Source organism: Amia ocellicauda, chromosome 17 (assembly GCF_036373705.1).
Source record: "Amia ocellicauda isolate fAmiCal2 chromosome 17, fAmiCal2.hap1, whole genome shotgun sequence".
In the NCBI taxonomy this organism is placed as follows: Eukaryota; Metazoa; Chordata; class Actinopteri; order Amiiformes; family Amiidae; genus Amia; species Amia ocellicauda.
The window spans coordinates 25,892,661-25,916,145 of NC_089866.1; the positions used below are offsets into that span (position 1 = coordinate 25,892,661).

Below are 23,485 nucleotides of genomic sequence, written 5' to 3' on the forward strand. Positions count from 1 at the left end.
ATATTATTAACTTGGAATTACATACCCATTGAGTTCCAGTTGGGCATATTTACAAATGTATAAATACTTTAAATGGCTGTAAAGTAAAGAAAAGGCATAAAGTGAACCAAAATAACACAGCATGCGCAAATATACACCTTTTAGTAAAAACTGAGTAATACATATTTTTGATATGGGCATAATTTTGTTTTCATGGCCAGGGTCACTTTATCGTGGAATTGTCCATTGACCAGAATGGTCATGGACGTCTGTTATGAGTTAATGTCCTGCAGCCCTCGCCACAGAGGCCATGTGTATGGCCATATGATTTCTTACTGAACGTATCTCTATAAGACAAAATAACATTTGGATTTCAAACCAAGGAAAAGGAAACATTTTAAAAACTGAAAATCAATCAATCTGTCGGTGCTTGCAAATAAAATATAAACGCGGCAATAATAAATGGATTTTCACAAGGCTCCTACATTGGGCATAGGGTCGGGGAATCAAGCCACTTGTTGTAGGCCATGCCTCGGTCAGGATTGGGCTGTGCAGCGCTCTTTGAAGCTTATTTTCACGCTGTTATGGTGGTCGTGCAGTGTGAGGGTTGGGGCGGGGTTGGGCGGTATCTTCAGATTTATCCAATCCTGGTGCTCTACGGGGGCAGCATGGAGCTGTGCCATCTTCCTTCCTGCTCGATTTCTCAAGAGCAGGAGGAACTTCCCTTTTTGCTACAATCTAAGATGTCTTTGGCATAAGATCCTTTTTTTCCAGACTGATCATGCTTGTCCTCATTGGAAGTGCCCACGCTTCAGTGATCTTAGGATCCAAGTGCAGCGGATGTTTTTGCGGATTTTTATAGCTGTCTCTGAGATGGTTTGTTACGGCATTAGCCAGAGTGAAAGTGGAAGATGTATCTGGTCTTCCTCTTGTCTCATCATCTGTCTTTTTGTTGTGATACCCTGCCCCCGTACCCGCCCACAACACACACACACACTTGATGCTGCTGGTGTCTTTGAGTCTAGCCACTCTGTTCTGAAACCTCTCTGTGGTTGTCTTCCGTCGGATATGTAGGTGCACTCGGAGTTAGGAAGATAGCAAACAACCCAAACTTGCAAAGTGAGCTGCAAAACTGAAGAAGCAAAATGACTTTTGCACTTGATTTTATCTAGGCATTTAAAAGGCATTTTCACAGAATGCTATACACATACTTTTTAACAGCAGGTCACATTTTATCTATTAGTGAGGCGCTTTTGGAATACATTCAATATTTGCGTCGTAGATAAGTAACAGTTTGGTTTGGCTTTGCCCCCCCCTCCCTCCCCTTAGCGCAGAGCAAATGCAAGCCACATTTTTTAATCACATACCAGTGCAACTGCATAATATTCTGTTGACTCTTCTTATGATACAGTCTGGCAATCCTTCTTGTCTTTAAAAGCTGGACCTTCCTGAAGGATCACACACTTATTTATTTGTCTGGTCTTGCTAACCACTTGTCTCAGTACAAGATTTCTCAAAAGTGATTTCCAGGAAGCTTCTGCATTTTTGTCACTTGTATTGGGCAATTTGAAATGGAATAGTTATTTCAAGTATCTGGGATTTATCTTTGGTCAAACATCAACAGAGTTGCACATTGAATATACATTGTGTTTCTAGTATTGGACCAACAAAACAGTTTAAGCCATCTGTTCACAATGTATTTAAGTTGTAAGCCCACCATAGACTTAAATAACTGCAGCAAACTTAGCCAAACGTTCCACCACTGTTTGATGGCTGGAAGAACACTCTGCTTTTCTCCAACAGTATAGTTTCGAATGCAGCAAAACGGATTGGTCTCAGGCTCTCCTTCTGAATCGCCATTCCACTCCATCCCAGAGGTCTTCTGTCAGGACTGTGACATGTGTTGCACTGCTCTTCAAGAATCGTTCCCCTTACACTTCAATCTTGATGATACACATTCCCTAGAAGTACACTATTCCATCGCAAACTGCCTGTCATGAGTCCTTTCACCAAAAAAAAAAAAAATGAATATTTTTAAACAATGCTACACCAATTAACTGCTGACTACACACTGAACAGTCAGTTCAGGTCAACACAATCCATCTGTGTCCATTTTTAGTACGTCCGGGGTCATTGTGGGTATCCTGTGTTTGCTCACTGGCCTGTGGGTGCCGGCCCTAATATAACTTCTTGCTGCATCAGATGCCCTTTGCATAGCTTGTGCAACAGGGTGGCTACGTGACCGATGGGACAGTGACATCCTTTACTTGAGAGAAGGATTTTATTAGGCTTTCTATGAGTGGCAGGGGTGGAAAGATGAAGGGAGTGAGAGAGGAAATTAGGTAACAAGACAGCTGTGATGCACCAGCTCTTGACTGGAACTCACCACCACCTTCCGAGTGCTTAGCAAGGGACAGTGATATCTCTGAAGGCTAAGAGGTCTGTTTTTTATGTTGTTATTCTGTCAGTCAGAGGCTGACCGACTCGGCTTGACTGAGGAAACCAGGCGGGTCAGTCTAAGGGGCAGGAGGTCCCTTGATGCCGGAGTAAGGTTTGCTCAGCTCATTCTTTCCACAGAAAGAGGCATGGGCTTCAGAAAAAACAAAGGGTGGACTAATGAGGTGAATGTATTGAGGCTTGGAATTCTTCTGATGGAGACCCTCTTCCCTGTAGAATATCTGGCTGGATGAGAGCTTCCTGTTTGAGCCTCGAAACTGCAAGGGAGGTGGGGAGGGAGTGTGGTGTGTGTGTGTGTGTGTATGTGTATGTATGTATGTGTGTGTGTGGGGGGGGGGGTTGGTGGTGGTATTCTCGCTGAGAGCGTTGCCATGGTTACGGGGGAATTCTGGCAAGTCGGTGTGGAGCATTTCATTCACTGCACGGTTGTTGAAGATTTTTCCTTGAGATGCGTGTTTGAAAATTACCCTGAATTTCCATGCACTCTCTCCACATTAGGAAACAACAACCACCCATTTTTTCATTGAACTCTGCTCAGTGCAGTTTAAAGACTATAAAGTTGTGTTTCCCAGTCTTGGCCTTAGGGACACACTGTATTGCGTGTTTTACTGTAATTGATCTCTCATTTCCCTAACTGATTAATTAGACCCTTGTTTTGTTTTAGTTTTAAGATTTCTTACAGTTCACAATGCCATACTATTTAATTCTAATTCATATTGAAATCTTTCACAATAAGAAAAATGAAAAAAGGAATAAAAGTTGCCAATTAGAAGAAGAAAAACCTCTGGTAACTGAGTTCTACATGAAACCAAGTTTCTGGGGAGAAAAAACAAAAGGATTCAAATGCCAAATGGAAATATTCAGAGAGCGTTTTTTCCGGTAAAATCAACAATCCTGACCCTGTGTGGTAAAAACTGGGTTTACATGATGGGGAATAAGTTAGGTTCCTGAATACTTTGGGGTAATTTCGAGATCTTGTTTTGAAATTTGGGTGAATTTCCTGTTCTGTTTCATATCCCTGTCTATAAAGGCAAAAAAACGTTTAATCTTTGACCATTCGTTGATAGACGTTAAGCCTGAATAGTCTGCCTGTCACTTACAGCAACACATTTGTTTGGGAGCTAAATTACTTGGGCACACACTTTGCTCAAGGGAACTCTGCAAAGCCTTTAAGACTGGAATGATACAAGGGTCCCTGCGCTCACCTTGCAGTTTAATCCCCCCTCTGCTTAAATCTCAGCGAGTTATTTTCCCTGGCTCGCTACGCACTTCCCATTAACTAGTCTCAAGGATCGCGCTTCGCTGTTAGACCAGCTGTGAACTGGATGGGGAGCGTACTTAAACTGAAATGAATGGGAGTTACACTGACAGATCCGCTTGGATCACTGCCCCTGCGGAGAGAGCTGTGAACCTTCTCTAATAACAGCACTGCTCCCGATGTATGTGTATAAGGGACCAGACGTACGCGAGTACATGAAAGCACAGACTGTACATAGCTGTTTGACTCTTGTTCCCTGATCCCCCCACTTGTCACTTTGAAGTGCTATGTTTTAGGAAGACTGCTTTCCCCCTTTCTACATTTTAAGTTTTATCTCCTCTTTGGTTTGTTGGTTTGAGGTTAAAATATTTCACTTTTTTTGTAAAATGTTCTCCCGTGGAATAGGGGCGTAGGTGGGAAAAGACAGTTGGGTTGTGGACTAGTGGGCTGTTGGGTTAGCGTCTCTTATGGATGTTAAAACCTTGTTAAGTTTAACATAGGATTTGATCACTTTGTTTTCTGTGGTTGTAACATTCCTACACAGTGCTTTACTGCACTACACCATTAATAAACCCTGGTCTACCATAGTAAAACATGTCTTGAAATATTGATCATGCTAGATCTTGGTATTCCAGTGTGTTGAAGACCCATGGGAAACCCCCTATGTGTATATAAAAAACAATATACACTGCAATACAAAACAGAGTAAACCTACATAAAGGATATCCGTGACCTCTGGGGAGTGGGGGGGGCTTTGTGATTGTTACTGTCAGGTTCCCTAATTAAACCTGTGCTCTTCTGTGCATTTCAGTGGCTGAAGAAGGCTTGTGGGAGAGCGGGCTGTCGTACGAATGCAGGACCCTGCTCTTCAAGGCCATCCACAACCTACTCGAGAGGTAAGACCTGCATGTTGGCCTGAGAAACACTTGCTGATCCGAGCTGACGTCCATGATAGCAGGAAGCACGTTGCAGCTGGGAAAACTCCTTCAATTGCAGCTCGTTTGGAACAGTTCACAGTGTACAAAATCAAAACAGATGCCCGGAGCTCACTTTCTCTTACAACCGCAACTCGTGAGCATCATTTCCCTCTAATCAATGAACAGTAACATTCCTTTGCTAGTTAGACAGCAGGACAAAAAGCAGGAAGTAGGATCTGAGTTTATGAAATGTTCGACACCAGCATTTAGAAGAATATAGAGTTGAATTCCATTTATGGTCCAAACTACTGTTGTCTTTAGGCCAATGTTAGGACAATAGGACTATTTTTTATATTTTTATATTTTTAATAATTTATAATGCTCTGATAATGACTTAACACAGTATTTCAAAATAGTGTGTTATTTAATTTGATTGTTAAAGAAATGCACCACTAAGGAAAATGAATATACGAAGAAGACTCACAGGGACAGTTATTTTCAATTGGATGTGCATTTATCTAAAACAGGTCTTTCGAAGAGCAGTTCCTTCATACCTCTGACACTGCATTTTATGTGTTTAAACTGTGATACACCATGCTTGCACAATTAAAGTGCAAGATGTGTTCTGACCATCTGAAAAGGAAGTGTGGGAGTTTGAGTGACTCTGTAACACTTCCCCTCAGAGTGCAGCATGGGACCTGTAACCCAGACATGGCTGGTTCACATCTGGGTTGTCATAACATTCTGCCTGGGATTCCACATGGGCCCATGAATATTTGGCTGAGGACCGCCAGTGATCGGTTTGGCTCGAGTTGCCAAGGGTTTACTCAGCTTACCGTGCAGCAGCGAATCCTGTGTCTAATTGGGAGCCTGTGACCTGCGTAGTCTGCTCACTGTGAGCTGGGTCAGTCCGGTCTGCAGCTGGTCTGAAACACAATGCATGCTAACTTCTTCAGTGGCAGAAACAATTAGGCAATATAATAAGAAAAATATTTAAAAAAATGAATACAATGTACCAGAAGAATCAAGGCAGGCTATCATAAAATAGTGCTTTGATGCTCTGGATTGTAGTGTGAAGTGGTTCCCTTTAATGAGTGACTAAGCAAGTCAAAATGTGCTACTGTTCTCTTTACAGGTGCTTGATGGACAAGGATTTTGTGCGGATTGGAAAATGGTTTGTAAAGCCCTATGAACCTGAAGAGAAGAACCTCAATAACAGGTAGGGTGGCTATGGGGTCATTGTGCTACTGTTGGTGTTTAGGGTGTAGGGAGAGTGACTGTCATTCAGCTTTTACCAAAGAACGGAAGTGTTGGATGGACACCAATGGTGGTTGATGGGTGGGGTTTCAAGCAGGGTCCCTTGGCCCACGTGTTTGAGGGAACCAGATGTGCGGTATGGGTATTGAAAGAAACTTGGTGTGGTATCATAGGCAGAGACAGAGAGAGGTAGTGGTATACCAGAGAAAGAGGGAGATTGAACAAGGGTGGGCAGCGTAATTTTATATCACAGTGTGAAAGTGAGACCATAGCAACATTGCAATATGTATATCTCGACGAGGGTGGGGGTGGATTCAGAGCAAGAGAGCAGCAGTACTGGCGTTATGCATGCTGGAGACGTGGAGTGAGAGAGCCATACTGTACTGTGCTTTTTTTTGCAGTGGAGGGAGAGAGAGGGAGAGAGAGGGAGAGAGAGGGAGAGAGAGGGAGAGAGAGGGAGGGAGAGAGAGAGAGAGAGAGGGAATATCCCTTTTGTATACAAGCCAGGCAATGGATCATAGACTTGGAGTCTATCAGAGAGCCTGAGGGGAATTGAGAATGGGGGGTGGGGATTTTGAGCAGGTGGGGGGTGGAAGATGCATGCCCTATCACTGTATCATAACAGGAGAGTGTGAGACTGAGAGACATGGAATGAAGCAGGCGTACATTACACCAAAGCAGGGAGCCTTTTATCATCAGAGAGAGAGAACAGGAGTGCGATTCATAGGGCTCGTACTGTAGGAGAGAGACTGAGGGGACAGGAGAGGAGGGGTGTAGGAGGGGGGCACTGTGGTGAAGTGCACTGTGTATTATACCGAACACTAGACTCGAGGGGAAGGGCGCAGCGGCTTGCATGATACCAGACTGCTGTACGAGAACTTGCGGTGTCAAAGCAGACAGCTGGCGGCGGCAGGAGAGAGAGAGAGAGAGAGAGAGAGAGAGAGAGAGGCGGATTGCAAGGATATTGACTGAGGTAGCTCTCCAGCCTCCAGTCAGAAGAGCCCACCACCACCACCACCACCACCATTTCCCCATCCTGAAAAACAAAAGGAGCAGAGTTTACCTTCACAGTGACAGAGTTGGGATATCAAAGTGTGCTGTAATTTACTGTGCTCCACACTGTGTTGAGAAGGGAGTAGGGAGTTGGAGGGATGGAATGGGTAGGGTTGGGGTGTCTTAGCATAGGTATTGTTGCTCTGACAGTGCACTAGTTAAGCCTGCTTGATTCTCCACAGTTTGACAGCTTTGTCTGTGCGCGCTGTCAGTCCACAAGCTCCCACTGTGAAAGCGAGAGAGAGCAATTCAGTGAATTATTGAGAAGGGAGCTCTAGGGGAGAGAGGCAAGGGAAGATATGGGCTCTTTCGACTGCGTTTTCTTTTTTTTTTCTTTTTTTCGTCTTTGAACCATTTCAAGGCCCTAAACCCCATCCTGGTGTTATATATTTATATACCCATGGTGCTTATAAAGTCAGACAGCCTATTCAGAGAAGTGAATGGTGAGAACTGTGTACTTGTGAAGGAGTGAGATTCGATACTCCTTACAAATGGGAGCACGGGGACAAAGCTGTACGACATCATATTGCCTTTAAACACAGCTGTGTGCCGTGTCCTTCCATGCATGCAAGCCATCACGGACACAAATGGTGGCCACATTGAACTGCTCTAGTGTGTATTCTCATCATCCATAGGAATGTGTTCCCCATGTCCTCATTTCAGAAAAACACTGGTTTAAAATGACCCGACCAGACACGGATCTCATTTTTACTCCCTAGCGCATGGACTATTATTCAGAGAATGCCTTATCTACATACATTTTATTGGAATTCTTCAGCCAGTTCATGTCAGAAATCAAACCAAAATCTAGTCTTCATTTATAACATTAATAACCATTCAATTAATTCTTCTTCTGCTGCTTCTTCTGAAACCAAATTGAAAGATAGACTGGTGAAATTTGCAGAGAACAGACATCTTTTCATCACAAATTCATGAAAACAAACACAGGGAAATGCGCCTGGAGTCCCATTGGAACATGCAGTCAAAGAGCACAAGCGACTACATCTTAACACATCAGAAAACACACAATCAATAATTGCACTGTCCTGAATAGCTTTAACACTGGGAGTGACCACAGAATTGTTTGGTTTAAATCTCAAATCTATAAGTGGAAAGAAAACAATTAATGAAGAAACCCATAATGACATAATGAGCCCCGGAAATCAGAGTACAGACTAGAACTGAAGAATTGCTGTAGTAGGCTTCAAGACCAGACAGAAGATCTAGATGCCTCACAAATGTGTGACAGAATCAAGAGTAACACCATGGCAGCTGCGAGAGAACAAGAGGGGAATCATAAATCAAAACAAAAAAAAAGAAAGCGGGAAATAAGTCAAAAGCTACCGTGCAAAATGCTAAGTAGTCGTATTACTGAAGATGTGGGGAATTTGAACAGCAACTTAATTAATCAAAACGTTTTAAATAACCGGCACATCAAAAACATAAAACAACAACACCTAATAGGAAAGAATAATTGCAATGAAACAGAATTATGGCACAACAATCAAAAACCAACATGAGATTATCAAGAGTTTATGCTATTGAAAATTGGGAACACCCGGAGACATGTGGAGATTTCCAGAAGTACGAGCACATTGCCTTTAAGGTACCTTGGACTATATGAGAACAAACAGGACTCAAAGCACTTATAACACCCTGGATTATGTTGAAGTCGTCTGAGAAGATACTCTAAAATCAAAACACTGAGAGAACCTGAAGAAATCTCAATAGAGACATTCACATCAACTTCAAAAATCACACTTCAGCAACACCCTGACAAAATAAAGGTATTCAAAGGTGTACATCAAGCAGCAATTTCTCAACATCTCTACACAGCAACACTTGACGTGTTCAAGACTTTGGACCAGGATGAAAAAGGAATCAAGATAAAACCGCTTATTTGAACAACTCGGAACAGATTCTAGATGTTCTACCTGTGTCAGCCTTGAGTCTCAGTCCTGGATCTGGAGTGACATATATGTGAATATATGTGACAAGCTTTTTGGACCTCTTAGGATTCTAACTGTTCATTTTAGGTCTTGCTGTTGAAAGCAGTCTTTATTTGTTGGTACATGATTTCATCAGACTAATGTTGAGAGAGAGAGAGAGAGAGAGAGAGAGAGAGAGAGAGAGAGAGAGAGAGAGAGAGAGAGAGAGAGAGAGAGAGAGAGAGAGAGAGAGAGAGAGAGAGAGAGAGAGAGAGAGAGAGAGAGAGAGAGAGAGAGAGAGAGAGAGAGAGAGAGAGAGAGAGACTTGATTCTATAAATTAAGCATTAAAAAGACAGTTGAATGATGGGAGTGCAGAGCTATTTTTATAACACCACAGGGCAGCAGTCTTGGTGTGTGTGTGTGTATGTGTGTTTGTGATTGTATAACTGTGTTTTGTTTCCCTTCGTCTCTGGCCGGGGGAGTGTAGAGAATGACATTGAGACATTAGCCGTCTCCCTGGCAACGGACTCCGGGTGTCAGGCTACATTGCAAGGTCATCATGTTGCTACCTCAGGAAAGTGAAAAATGAAAAATAAAAAAAATAAAAGGATGAACTACTTCTTTGAGCAACATACTAATTGTGACACACTGTGTGTCAATGTGGGGGACCACCTAAAAGTGAATGCACCCGGTCTGCTTACATTTAAGCATCATTGCTGTGGATTCACAGTTTTCAGAAATGCCATTTCAAGTGATTTCACACAGCATCACTTTAAAGCCTCCTCGTCTCTCAGTCAATAAAATTGGAGCGCAAGACATCTCAGGATCACATTGCAGTGTGTATTATGAGTGTCATGGCACATATGCATATAAGTACATATACATAAACATGTGCATTGACACTAAATGTATACAGTGTTGTTCAGAATTGCATCACCGAATGAACATGTATTTATTTGTATTTCTAACCATGTGTTTGCCATCTGTTACATCAGCCAATAGTCAGTGATGACAAATGTAGCTTATATTGCGTCATCGACCAATTATTGGTAAACTTCCAGTTTAATAAATTTGAAACGATTTTCTGTTCAGGATCTTTATAGGTTCTGAAGTCCCTTTGATTTCTGAATACTTTTACTCCAGTATGAAAGAGCATTACTGGTCAAAAATAAGTTAATTCAGTAATTCCAACTATCAGTTCAAGCAAAGGGTTACACCTTTTTAAAAACCTTTTTTTAAACATATCTGGTCAAATACAGCAAAGTGTGAAGGAACTGGTGACTTTTATTCAGTTTTTTATTTTTTGCAGCTGTGCTTTCAGTCAGTGAAGAATAACTACAGAGCCCAGACGATGGACTGTAATTATTATACCAGAGTGTGATTGTCCGTTTAACCCTGGGCGTCATGTGTAATATTTGGACCTCAGTGTTTCAGTTTCTTTATGAGCTTGGGAGAAAATTGCATTGTGGTGTGTCAGTAATTGTACGGGGCAGTTTTGCTCATAGCCATATTTTTGATCTCTTGATTTGTCTTTTCCTGTTGCTGTGGCGTTTTCTGAGAAGGATGTTATTTTATAGAAAGTTGAGGAATTCAAAGAGATGCTTTTAGACACAGCACAAGTGTGCATGATTGAGCAAAACACTGCACTCAAAAGGTGACTTAAATATTTTAAAATTTTACTATATTTTATTACAAGGAGAAACGCACCATACAACACATTGATTTTAATTTGGAAAAAATAAATAAACCAAGACACCTGATGGTTGCTAATGGCTGCAGCGTTATTACAAATTACACGGCCAAGCATATTGCAAAATTGAACTTATTAAATTTGCAACTCCCGTTTATTGCATAGGAGATTTCCTTTAACAATAAGGGAAAGGACACATTAAACTACGTTATTGCTACCCACAATTCTGAACAACAATTCATGATGTCAAAAGAGGACAGGGCCCCCAAACCTCTTGTAGCATCTGCTTTGCATCTGGTTCTGAAAGGCTCAAGGGTCACAGCGGGGACACTTCACTCATCTATTAATGCCATAAAATAAAAGAGAGAAAAAAAATGCATTACAGGGATATATGCTTACAGAGACTTGAGAAACTTTGTATTGATTTACTTTTAAAGAGGGATTTTTCTTCCCACTGTGTGCAGGTTATATTTGTTGTTCTACTCAGACATTTCACTCTCCAGCTTACCTGTGCTGTTACTCTCTTACCCTCCAAAACGACTCCCCGCCTTTAATAATTATCCTTAAGTTTGCTTTTTCCTGATGGGAGTGATAGGTTGGGGGAGAAAAATAAACAAACAAACAAATAAATAATGGAAAGATCCAGATGCATACAAAGAAAGAAAACCAAACCAGCTCGGTTATGGACCCAGCTCTTATGACAGCTAAAGAGATTTCTGCACCTTTGACAGGCTGTCTGCCCCCAACTCCCCCCCCCCCACCTACCCAGGAGAACACAAATGGAATGACTGTGTAAGGATCAGCTCCTGTTCTCTGACTCTTGATTGATTTAAACATAAAAGCATTAATTGAGCTTTGTACCAACCCATTAAGCCGGGATGTGATCTCAGCTAAGTGTGGAGAAATCAGAAATGTGCCACACTGAATAATTCACTGAGTCTCTTCTACCTAGCGTTCTGCCCGCCTCAGGCCACTCGCTTCTCTACCCCTACCTGCTTTCTTATTTATAGCCTTATCGGTATTGATACACTGTGTGCCAGTGCATACAGCACACCACCGTTTGGTCAGGCCTTCTCCTGCGGTGACAGCTTTTCAAATCTCGATGCACTTTTTGTATTTTTTTCCCTAGCTGCCCTGTAAGCGATCACAAGTTACGCTTTGACTGATTATTGCTGATTTACTATGTTTGTCACTGGCCGTCACATGTGCGTCACACTGGAATGTTGTTAATTTAATGAAGAATTCATTTCAGTTCCCCCCACCCGACCCCTTTTACCAGTTACTGTTCAGATCGGATCTTACAGACAATAGTCACCCATTCGGTCTATAGCCCTGCTTTACAGTGCTTTATGATCATGTTAACATTGACTTATTAATCAGAGTGGATGATTTTAATGCTAATTGATTGCTAACTGCTAACTGTCTCATCTGGAAAGTAAATTTGAGCACTTAAAGAAACCTAGCCCAGGTGGCTGTTGTTCACATTCTTTCAGTCCCATGCCTTTTTCATCGAGTTCTTAGATGCGTGGCACTCTGCGTCTTCGTCAATGAAATCCCAAGCAAACCCTGCCTGTTTTGTAGGGTTGCAATTTTTTCTTTTGTCTTCTTCAATAACAATGTCCTTTCGTGATTCATTAGGAACAACGGTTCGCAGCCTGTCGGTCATGGCCTTTAGGGAGGTCATGAAGGGGTCACAGTGGGATGACACAGAGGTTAGGGATGATAAAAGAAGCCTATTTTGTCTCTCTGTCTCTGGCAGGCCATTGAAAGCTTGTTTTTGTGCTCAGTGTGGTGGGCCGTATTTACTGAGGATTTGACTTTGTTTTATAAATACCAAAAGGAGAAGTGACATTCTATGGATATTTTACTGGGAAATGTATCCTTTTAGGGTTTTCACTTCCTCCCAGTAGTGTAAAATTAAAACATTCCCAGAAAATAGCGAAATGTGTTAAACACATACCAGGCTAGTGCTCATAATGAGTTACAGAAATGTGTTTATGAATTTAGGGTGATGTAATGCTTTAACGTGTGGCTGATTTATTTTATAGTGATGTTGATACAACTCTCTCATATTGTTTATTTGTAGAACATTGTATCTTAGTTTGTACAAAACCATGGACACCAAACAATATCTGCAAAATTACCCAATTATTTTAATCATAATAGTTCTTACAAATTGTAATATTTATGCACACAGAAATAAACAAATCATACAGTGACAAAACTAGCCTGGGAATTTGGAAAATGACGAATTTGCCCCTGGTGGAGAACAACACAAAACCAGCGACTCATATTTATTTGTATGACTTAAGTGGCAAAAGACCCTTTCCACACAGTGCAAAAGTTTAATCTGGGAGGCATTAATTCACAGCCCTACAGACAACAAAGCATTCTTTGCAGACTAAGCCCATAACAACAGAGCTGGAACCTCGCACTCGCTCAGTTTATTACCGAAGCGCTGCCGTGGGAGGAAGATGAACTCGCAGGCTCAATCCGCTGTAGTGGGCTGGCTCTCAACTTGCGATGAAAATGATCCCCTGGAGGCTGAAGGTTTACTATTAATAGCTGTTCATATAGTTTTTCAGGAGGGGAGGGGGCACGAGAAAATGGCATATTTGCTTAAACTCTGGGCTTGTGGGCATTTCAATAATTTACATGAGGGATGCACGGAAACCACTGTGACTTTCTAAAGCTTGACGACACTAGTTCATTCAGTGTATGCGATGTGTAGAGCTGTACTGTTCTGGTGATGGTGTGTGGGTGTGTGTGTGTGGGGGGGGGGTGATTGTGTGCTGGGATTTGGAGCTCTAGGAATGTTTATGTAAGTCACAGAGCTCTCTGCACTTGCTATACAGCACCCTCTATGGATGTACTGCGGTGCTGCACTGTAAAGCATACATCTCTCTCGTTCATTTGAAATTGTGTTATTTGGCAAATGATTTGGTTGAATTAATACTGTTGGTGTTTATCAGTGATATCCTTTGAGATCTTCTGGAGCACTGATTCAGCCAAGAGAAAATGGTCAAGATTCCTGCTGAACTGAATTAAGACAGGGAGTATGTCATGGTTTGACTGCCACGGATGATTTTGAAGAAGTTTACAAACACCCTCCTGTGTAACCCTCTTGGAACCAGTCCAGGACAATGTGTGTAAACTGAAGAGAAGTCACAGCCAAATGGTTCCACAATGATCAAGGGGAGAGACTACAGGATCAAGTGACAGTACATGCATGCAGGATTAAAAACCCATTGAAAGAAAAAGAAAAAGGCTTGGAAGCTGTTTTGTGTCTTAAATGCCTTTGATGGCCAAATATTTTGAAGAGGACCTGTGACCTGGATTCCCCCAGGGTTGGAGCTCTACTGGATGAGAGCTGCCAAGGTTTGGCTGGACATTAAGTCTGAAGAGGCTTTCCGATTTGCCACTCAACAGCAACCCCTGCGTTCATTGCACTAACTCTGTTTTTTTCAGAATTGAGAGCATACAACACTCAAAACAACTGGCTTATCTGAATTGGATCTGATGCAATGGAAAGGGGTTGGGAACACAACAAAAAGAAAATGGCAGACATAAATCGGGGGATCTGAATGTGTGTGGAAAGGATGGGTTTTAAAATGCTGTCCTTAAAAAAATCTAAATCTTCTTTCTTTTCTTTGTAGTGAGCACTTGTCCTGCGCCTTCACATTCTTCCTTCATGGGGAGAGCAATGTGTGCACTAGTGTGGAGATTGCCCAGCATCAGCCAACCTACTGTATCAATGAGGACCACATCTCCCTGGCCCAGACCTCCACCTCCCCTTTCCAAGGTGAGAGCTCCACCTGCATGGGACACTTTGGCCTGGGGTCCAATTACTGCATAAGGATTTTTTGTAAACCGATCCCACTTAAGACACCAGGCAGCCTTGTCTGTATCTAGTGTCTGGGCATGCATTTTCAGTTTTGGCAGTTTTTGTCTCGTGATCATTTTCTTATTTTCTGGGCTTGCATTCTGCAGCTGCTGTGTCTTTTGATGTCTAATGACAGGCAGTGCATGCTCAAAATAGTAAATGAAGGCGGGGGGGGGCTGGGGGGTGGAATCTCATTGGTTCTGATGCACACACACACAGACAGCACCAGCTCTTGCCCAGTGTCTTAATGTATTCAAAGTTTTCAGTGCCAAAAAAAAGGCTGAGCAATCCATCTGTTTTGTAATCGGGGGAGTGCATTCACACTGTGGTTTACTAGATTACAATCCATGATGCTCACTGTCTTCAAAAAAAGCTAGATTCTAGAACAATGCACAAAAGTTAAGCAGTTTCTGCCCCAGGTCACTGCAATGTCTGTCTGTCTGGTACACAGTGATCCTCAGCCCATACGGACTGAATGGGACCCTCACAGGCCAAGCCTACAAGATGTCAGACCCCGCAGTCCGCAAACTGATGGAGGAGTGGTGCTACTTCTACCCCATGGTCCTGCGCAGGAGGGAGAACGACAGGGAAGGGGTGGAGCCTGGCTATGACAATGACACACACGTGGCCGTGGAAGTCATCGTCGGTAGGTGATCGCTCTGACCCACGCCCAATGGTACACAGAAGCTACCTGTGAACTGGAAGAAATCCAGTGTTAAAACTTCATATCATGGCCAATTACTACAAACATGCATAGTGACACAACAGTTGTTTACACAATCAAAATATTAAGTGTTTTTCTTTTCACATTTTTAGTTACGTGATTTAACATTTTCTTGTATTATTATTTCGCCATTTTATAAAACTGGCTGTTTGAACCTACACATGGACTATAGTAACATTAAAAAATATATATATATACATTCTGTGGCAAATTTCAATTTTTTTTTTTCATCCGTATAATTAGATTCTCACCTCTTTGTACAAGTTCTACAAACCAATAAATTAAATTGGAATACTTTGTACTCTTCTTTAAAAAAATAATAAAAAAATCTCAAATTAGTTTTCTTTTCTGAATGGCACCACAAATATCCTTAGAATCCTGGTCTTTTAATTGCTTACTTCCTGGATGTGTTACCAGACTGTAAATTGGGGGAAGTTTGCTTACTGGATATAATCACCAAGTCGGAATTGTGCTTGTGGATCGAGGGTCATGTAAAGAGGGAGCTTACTGAATCCAGCAGGCAGGATTTACAGCACAGTGTAATCACCTCATTGACTTGCTGACCTTCGTTTATTGATTTTCTTAATTCTAGCTGTGCCTCTGATTTAAGTACTTACTTGTTGAGCTCATACCACTAAAACCAGAAACACTCTAATTTCACTCATTAAGACAATAGGTAGCCTAATAATAAGTAATCCTTATCAGATAGGACATCCACAGTATGCTTTTAATATCGTAATTGTCCTCTTCCCATTGACTGGTGCAGTGAAATCATGTTCTTTCTCTTGGTGTAGGTGGCGTGCGAATGGTGTACCCGTCCGCTTTTGTGCTCATTGCCCAGGGGGACCTGCCAGTGCCACAGTCCCCAGCGGCCACAGGGGGGCCAGGGGTGGCCAGGGACCCCACAAACTGCAGTATCCCTCTGACTCCCCCAACCTCACCAGAGCAGCCCTGCTCAGGTAATCCTCAGCACCCCTACACAGCAAACCGGGTGCAAAGAAAATATGTTGAAATGGCATGAGTTTGGATTTATTTGAATACATATAAGGTAATAGCATGACATGTTATTACTGTGTTATTACTATTACGGTTATGCACACTAATAACCAAACAATCCAAAGTCCAAACATATTCACCATTCAAAAGTTGACACCCCCTGTCTTTACTCAGTCCATTCAGCTGGAATCTGACAATTTTCTCAAGGCGGAATCGGTATTCACCCAACTCTGCAAAATAAGTACAGCTGAATGAACGGTTTTGCTAAAATCAATTTGAAATGAATAAAATGCTTGAGAAGGAGGAGCATCAATGCTTTGGACTACAACGGCACTTCACATGGTATGAATTGCATTGATAATAAGCTCAAGCTGTCACTGACCGCAAACCGGACAGACGCTATAATTAGACTTTATACAAAGCCTTACAAAAGATATCCGCGTGCCATCAAAAGGGAATTATGGGAGCTTCCAGCTTATTTATGTAAGCAGCCTTCATTGCTTTATGCTTTTATGGGTTTTCTCTTCTTTTTAAATAAATACCAAATATCAGCTGCACAGAAATGCAGACCTTTTCGAGACGTGACCTTTCAGTTCGACAGAAAATGTACTAAATAGGTATATAAACAAACCACACTGCTACTTAAGAATAATCTCTCCACTTTTACATAACGCAGCTTTACAGAGATCAGCCACCTATAATTGGTTGCCTGGCCTGTAGGGTCTTGCTCGCTGCTTGTCTTTCTGTTTTTTAAATACACACCGTACCGAAGAGTTAGATAGGTCAGGGATGGATGATGCAATTTGGTGAAAACACAGCCTGATTACGCTGACAGTGACAGCCTCAAACAAACAACAAGGCCACTGTAAGTTAAACAGCAGCTATACTCAAACAAGAGTGGGGAGAAGAAGAAACAAATGATGCATGAATTCTTGGAGCGTGATGTTAAATGACTGCTGCACCGCTCTGGTCTCTATACTCTAGGTATCAGTGCCTAAGTGAGCAGCCCTTCAGAGTCTTTGAAGGGGCTCCTGAAAGGTATGTGATTTCAGCCATTTAGGTCACTGAGGAAGGATAAGAGGTCATGGAATAACACCTAATCAAAGTGTGCAGTTGATTACATTTCCTTAGCACTCTGTCAGAAGGCAGGATTATGCTCGAGACCCCATTTGATCACAGGGTTTCCCAGAACTGGTTCTTGTTAAGTGAGAAATGTTCCCAGTGACAGTCCGCTGAATGCTATATCTTCTGTGTTACACTCTCTTCACTGTGAGCAGAACTGGCCACATTCACCAGAAGGAAGGACAGAGAGTACACAGGAGCCTCTCTATGTGAAGGTTGTTTCCTACGTGCTTCTTGGCTACCCATAAACCTCCAAACGGGCCTGTGCTCTATTTGTCACCTCAATAATTACCAAGTGTTTTATCTTCAATTGTCATTGTAGGTGATACTGGATTCCAGACAACAGTCTCCAGTGGGCCTGGGCAGGAAGGTGGAATGGGCAACACAACCCCCAGCCCAAAGCATTCTGGGAAGAAACTGACCAACCAGGCAGTACACCAGGCATGGAAGGAGTGCTACCTAAACAGGACACAGCACAAGTGAGTTGACCTGGATGGGTAGATCTCTTTCTCTACTTTTTATCATCAGCAGTTACTGTTCTATATGACCTCTGTCTATGACAGAGGTGCCTGGCTGTGGTTTTTGGAGGGTCTCAGTCTAGGATGGCTTACAGGTCACTTTAAATCATCAGCACCTAGGAAAACGAAAAGTGGTCCAGTGAGGCATATAGCGTGTTCAGTGTCATTAACAGCTTTGGTAGGGCAAGGATCATAAAAAAACTATAGCCCATAAAAACCGTATTTGAACAAGAAATGTAACCAAGTTAAGCTGGTCAGATTTGACTTGCCTTTACTGTAGGTTAAGATGCACTCTGGGGTTAGATTAATGTAACATGAGCATTGGATCATTCTGCCTGGAATCAAGTAGCGTTGCTTTCACACACCACACAATGAACTGGATCTGTCTTCTAATTTCTAATTCCATAATCAATTATTTTTCTCATATAGGAGGAGTCTGTCCGGCAGCATGACACCAGAAGAGGAAGTGCTAAGCAGTGTGCCCATGTGGAATTTCATTGAGCCCGCAGAGAGAGTCTCCTGCACCTGCTCCAGGTAAGGGCACTGCAAGATGGCCATCACATTTTTCATCTCAATCTATCTGGACCAGTGAGGGGTGTTTCATCTCCAGAAGTTGGTGGCTCTTGACCCAAGTTAACCCCCACATACATGTTTCACACTAACGACAATCAGAACGTGGTTTGCTAGAAATGGGCTCATAACCTGGGTTGGTATGCTAGCATGAAAGTGGCCTTAGGGAGGTCCAATCTCTTCTAAATGTGACCCTTTGTTTCCCACCTGCATTGTTCTTCGATTGTTTTTGCTGGCCTTTGTTAAAATGGTATCTGACTCTTACGTTCACCGTGACAAAGCCCCTCTGTAGAGTTAAGGTAGATTGATAACACCTTTTTTTTTTTTTTTTGTTCCTGGGTAGTGTTTCCTAATTGCTTATGCCAAAAAAAAAATGCTATTATTCCCCACAAACTTTGCTTTTGTGACCAGGACAGTGATATTTTGATATTTTCGTTCACATAAAAGCGAGTAGTTTTTCGAGATTTACGATTATACTGTAAATACACTACTCTGTAAATATGCTATACTGTAAAAACTACTCACTTCTAAATCTTTTGTAGTCATTTTTGCATTACTTTATTATGAATACATGTTAATTTGGATTCATATGTTTTTTTTTCTGATTTTATGTGAGCGAAAAGACACAAATTCGCACAAAAAAGTTTGTGGGGAATAATAGCCATTTTCTATACTTTTGAGGCATAAGCAATTAGGAAATAACACTTACTACCCAGGAACAAAAATTGTGTTACATGCCATGGTGTCTATTAATAGAATAATAGGTTTGCTGGTGCCCATGGTGTCATGTCTGTGTATATCTTCTAGGCACAAGCTACAGAAGCAGCGTCACGTGAGTGCTGCTGGCCGTCCCCCGGCCAACCCCCAACCTGGTACCAACCCTGCCCCTCCTGCTGCCCCTTCGCTGCCCCCTCCCTCCACCTCCAAGCACAAGGTGCCCGAAAAGCCTGAGAAGACGGACAAACAGCCCAAAAGACTGGCCATGACTCCGTTCCACCATAGACTCTCCCTGGGTCAGGAGGCCTGTCTGGAGCAGGACCCATCAGGAGGCCAGAAGCTGGGGATGGTGGTACTGGAACCTCCCCTTGATGCCCTTCCCAGTTGCAAGTTCCCCAAGCCCATCCCCAGCGCAGGAAAAGCCCCTGACTCCCCAGTGCACTCCCCCGTCTCCCCACTCCCTCCTACGCTCAGCCCACACCCCCGGGTGCAGGATCCAGAGGTTATGGAGCCCCCTGTAGGCCTCACCCCTTGCCCGGAGGTGCCCCTGGGGTCCAGGCTGACAGAGCCCAGTGAGACGGTTCTCTACGCAGCCCCACTCTGCCCCAGTGAGGCAGGGGGACGGTGGTGGAGAGGCTATAAGATCCCCAGAAGCGATGACCCCCAGTTCAGGCCCCCTGACTTACACAGCGACCGGGCAGAGGTCAAGGTAGAGGCAGCCACAGAGGGACTCGCGCTGAAGAGGTAGGAGGGAATGAATGGGGTCAGAATGAATTTGAAACCCAGAAATATAGGCAGCACCACAGGATTTTCCACTGTTGTAGAAATTGTGTCGATCTCTGGGCTTTTTCCTCTCTCCCCAGGCTATTCACGCAGACACAGAAGCGCTTCAAGATCTCAGAAGAGTGTGTCCGAGAGCAGGTTCGTACTCTGGGCCTGTTGGAGCAGCCCAGCGTGGATGGCCTGGGAGACACCGGCGACTCCTCTGATCCGTATACCTTTGTGGACGATGAGATTGAAATCAGCTTCCCATCTTCCAAGAGGATCAAGGGACAGGGACAGGACAGAGACCCCTGCAGGAAGGTGAAGGTAAGGCAGGCACCAGCTGAAATCACAAAGCCTGAATGACACAGACAAAAGACAAAACACTCAAGAATAGTTCTAGCTCATTCATTCATGTTTCAGTTTGAGAGTGGAGCAAAATAACCCAGAATTGGAGCTGTATTAGGTGTTGAGACAATGCTAAACAGTTACAGAGAGAAGGGCAGGCTCTACAAAATCTTGCGCCAACAAACCTCATGCTGTTCCCATAACCTTATTTCCTCCCAAATGTCTTGAGGCAACGCAGTCATCATTCACATTAAACTTTTTCTTCAACCAAATTGCCTTTTTCTCTCCACAATTGTGAAATTCCCAACTGAATATCACCCTTACCTAATGACTGCAACCTTTCCACAAGCCATGAGCGCTATGGGTGATGAATGCTCTTCTGTCTTATTGATTTAAGCATGTTTCTGTTAGCACTCCATTGACTTTAATGTTATTTCAGATGATGATGCCAATAAATTAGTTTTTATTTACCCTGCTTCTCCATCTGATGGCTAAATGTTAATCAGCCAGCGACTATGTATTGTAAGTTACATTTGAGGTGATTGAAATATACAGTAGGAGAGACAACAAGAGAACGTTAACAAATGTAGGCCTACAAACAGTGGGCATACCTTGAAACGGTTGACGCCAACTTTCTGGAAGCTGGCTGATCAGGATCCCTCTTGCTTCCTTTAGGGGGAGGAGATGACGTCAGGCAACTCGAACTCGGTGTCTGATGGGAAAGACGCAATGTCCATTTTCAGCACTGCGCCCAAAGGTAACAAACAAATGTTCAAAATAAGGGGCAACAAAATTAATTCTGAACAAGATCAGAACAGGCTTTCTTATAAAACATTTACAGTGGTTTTGAATGGTTTTCAAAGGTGCCACTTTGTTGTACGTTTTTGCTCATTAACTGATTCACCAACTCCCCCCACCCCTCCTGATCCCTATAGAAGATTCTGGGCAGGATAGCGCAGCGGCCAAAGCAAACCCCAGCCTGACCAGAGAGACGGATCTGGTCGTCCTCATTTCAGACCTGGAGAATATTTTTGACAACTCGGATGAAGACGAGCTGGGGGTGAGTGAGGGCTCCACTCGGGGGTCATAGACACTTCTGTGTGGAGTCCAGAAATGTGCAGGACACAGATATGTTACCATGCAGTAGAATACAATCAAAATCTATTTAATCCCTTTTGTCAGGCAAGTCAATAATCCAAAGCTAATACAGCTTTAAGATGTTTAAGATGTAGACTGATGCTTTTATATTGAAGGTGGGGACTCTTTGATACAGCTGGGAGAAGAGAGTTCAATGAATAGAGAGGACTCTTTGCCAGCCATTATTTGAGGGCAATCAGAAATTCTGGAAGTCTTTATGAAGCACAGCATGTCCAGAAGGCTCAGCTTGCTAAAAGAGTCCTTATACGTCTGTAAATTAATTTTCAAACCAAAGTGAACAGAGACTGGGAGTCAGGGCAGTCTTTGAAGTACAAGGTGGGAAACTTTCTAGAGTCTTAGTCTTGATGAGGAGCCTCTCAATTAAAAAGATCCATGCACACCAACACAATGATCCAGTCAGTACAACAGCTCACAAATGCATTACAAAATGTTAACATTAAGCAAGGAATTGATTTTAACCTTTAATTTATCTGGATTTTTTTTTTTTTTTTTTTTTATATCATGCCAGATTCTTGGTGCTTATTTCAACAACACCCAACTCCATCGATGGGGTGTAAAAAGGGGAATAAGAGTGGGTTATGCAGTAAGTGCCTTGGGAAACTTTTTTGTGAAAGGCACCTTATAAATTATAAGTTCTTATTAAGAGGGTTTTCCTCATGCATTGAACACTTGTCTTTTTGTTTTGTTTTAATTTCTAGACTACATCGCCGTCTCAGCAGTTAAACAAGGCCCCTGCTTCAGTGGCTGATGATCGCCCCCTGGGGAAAGATGGGAGAACTGCAGTACCATATCCTCCCAGTGAGTCACTCAAAGTTTACTGTAAAGGCACATCCATAATAATAATTGCTAGCAAACAGGTAACAATTAAGTTCATGAACATATTTATTGTGTTAATTGCAGTCAGTACATACCACTGTATATTTTAAGGGACAGGCTATACTAGTAGTAATGCATACATTTACAAAACAAATTAATTGTGCTGTTAACTCTTAGCTAATACAACTGTTTACTGTTATTCGATGCCATTAATAAGCAGTAATACGTTGATTACTATCTGCTACTTAGCAATAAAACAAAAGTTGATAACAGTAAATAAATGCACATACTTTAGTTAGTTATTATAACAATAAATCACCATCATCAACATCATCAAAAATGCACCTTAAAATAAAGTGTGACTGTCACGCTTGCCCCTCTCTCTCTGCCTCTCAGCAGTTGCAGATCTCCAACGGATGTTCCCCACGCCCCCCTCCTTGGAGCAGCACCCCGCCTTCTCTCCTGTCATGACCTACCGCGATGTGCTCAGCCTGGACCTCGGCAGCACCGCGAGCATGGAGAACCCCCTGGGCACTCTGTCTGTCGCCCAGCTCTCTGAGTACAGGATGGAGGTGGAGGAAGGCCTAGCCAGCCCCAAGCCAGAAGACATTAAGGTATTTTGACTATACTCGTGCTGTACACTAAATGCATTAATATGGACACTAGCTTTTCCATAGGATGCAATTTATAGAGCAGACATAGGGGGTATCAAATACAGTTGTTTGCATGCACTGTTGTTGCATGCTGATGTGACATCTGTCTCTCTCTCTTTCTCTCCCCACCCCCCCCCAGGATTTCTCGTTTGTCTATCGTGTCACCACAATCCAGCCCCAGCTAGGCTGCTCCATGTTTGCCCCTCTCAGGACTCTCCCCAGCCAGTGCTTGACCCCTCTCAAGATCCCAGAGACCTGCTTCTACCGGCCCTCCTGGGCCCTGCCGCCCAAAATGGAGCACCTTCCTCTTCCGCCACATGTCCCTTTCGGCTATGTGTAAGTGCTGCTAATTTCTCTCCACTCAGTCCCCTAAATTGGGGAAATACCTTTCCAAAATCGCAGTTTTTAACCTGGTTTGTGAAAATTTCAGATTAATTATTGAACTCATGTGAAGGGCCTTCAAGAATTAGTTCAATAATTCATCTCCAAATCCAAAACATGACCTGGAATTTCAAACTCATCACACTTTCACAATATGGTTAATATAAATACATGGTTAATATGTTCAGCTTGGTTAATATTTAAATATTATAGGTATTTTATTTTCAACACTATGGTTGATTATATAGTCACTATAGTTAATATTTTTTCAGTTTTGTTACGTTATAAAAAATGTTT

General features: G+C 42.7%; 1 protein-coding gene across 4 annotated transcripts in view; it reads left to right on the forward strand.

Annotated features, from left to right (window-relative positions):
* The window catches only part of LOC136712325 (mediator of RNA polymerase II transcription subunit 13-like), an 89,048-nt gene that overhangs the window by 45,589 nt on the left and 19,974 nt on the right, over positions 1 to 23,485 (forward strand). Inside the window, exons 3-17 of one of the 4 annotated variants that reach the window (XM_066688830.1) lie at positions 4,506 to 4,590; positions 5,747 to 5,830; positions 14,197 to 14,342; positions 14,875 to 15,069; positions 15,942 to 16,106; positions 17,588 to 17,744; positions 18,213 to 18,317; positions 19,161 to 19,814; positions 19,934 to 20,159; positions 20,856 to 20,937; positions 21,116 to 21,240; positions 21,847 to 21,921; positions 22,037 to 22,136; positions 22,551 to 22,768; positions 22,947 to 23,143. In XM_066688830.1, coding sequence (XP_066544927.1) covers positions 4,506 to 4,590; positions 5,747 to 5,830; positions 14,197 to 14,342; positions 14,875 to 15,069; positions 15,942 to 16,106; positions 17,588 to 17,744; positions 18,213 to 18,317; positions 19,161 to 19,814; positions 19,934 to 20,159; positions 20,856 to 20,937; positions 21,116 to 21,240; positions 21,847 to 21,921; positions 22,037 to 22,136; positions 22,551 to 22,768; positions 22,947 to 23,143 — 2,614 coding nt within the window. The remainder of the gene's footprint in view (positions 1 to 4,505; positions 4,591 to 5,746; positions 5,831 to 14,196; positions 14,343 to 14,874; positions 15,070 to 15,941; positions 16,107 to 17,587; positions 17,745 to 18,212; positions 18,318 to 19,160; positions 19,815 to 19,933; positions 20,160 to 20,855; positions 20,938 to 21,115; positions 21,241 to 21,846; positions 21,922 to 22,036; positions 22,137 to 22,550; positions 22,769 to 22,946; positions 23,144 to 23,485) is intronic. The other 3 variants (XM_066688831.1, XM_066688833.1, XM_066688834.1) reach the window with 3 other exon arrangements.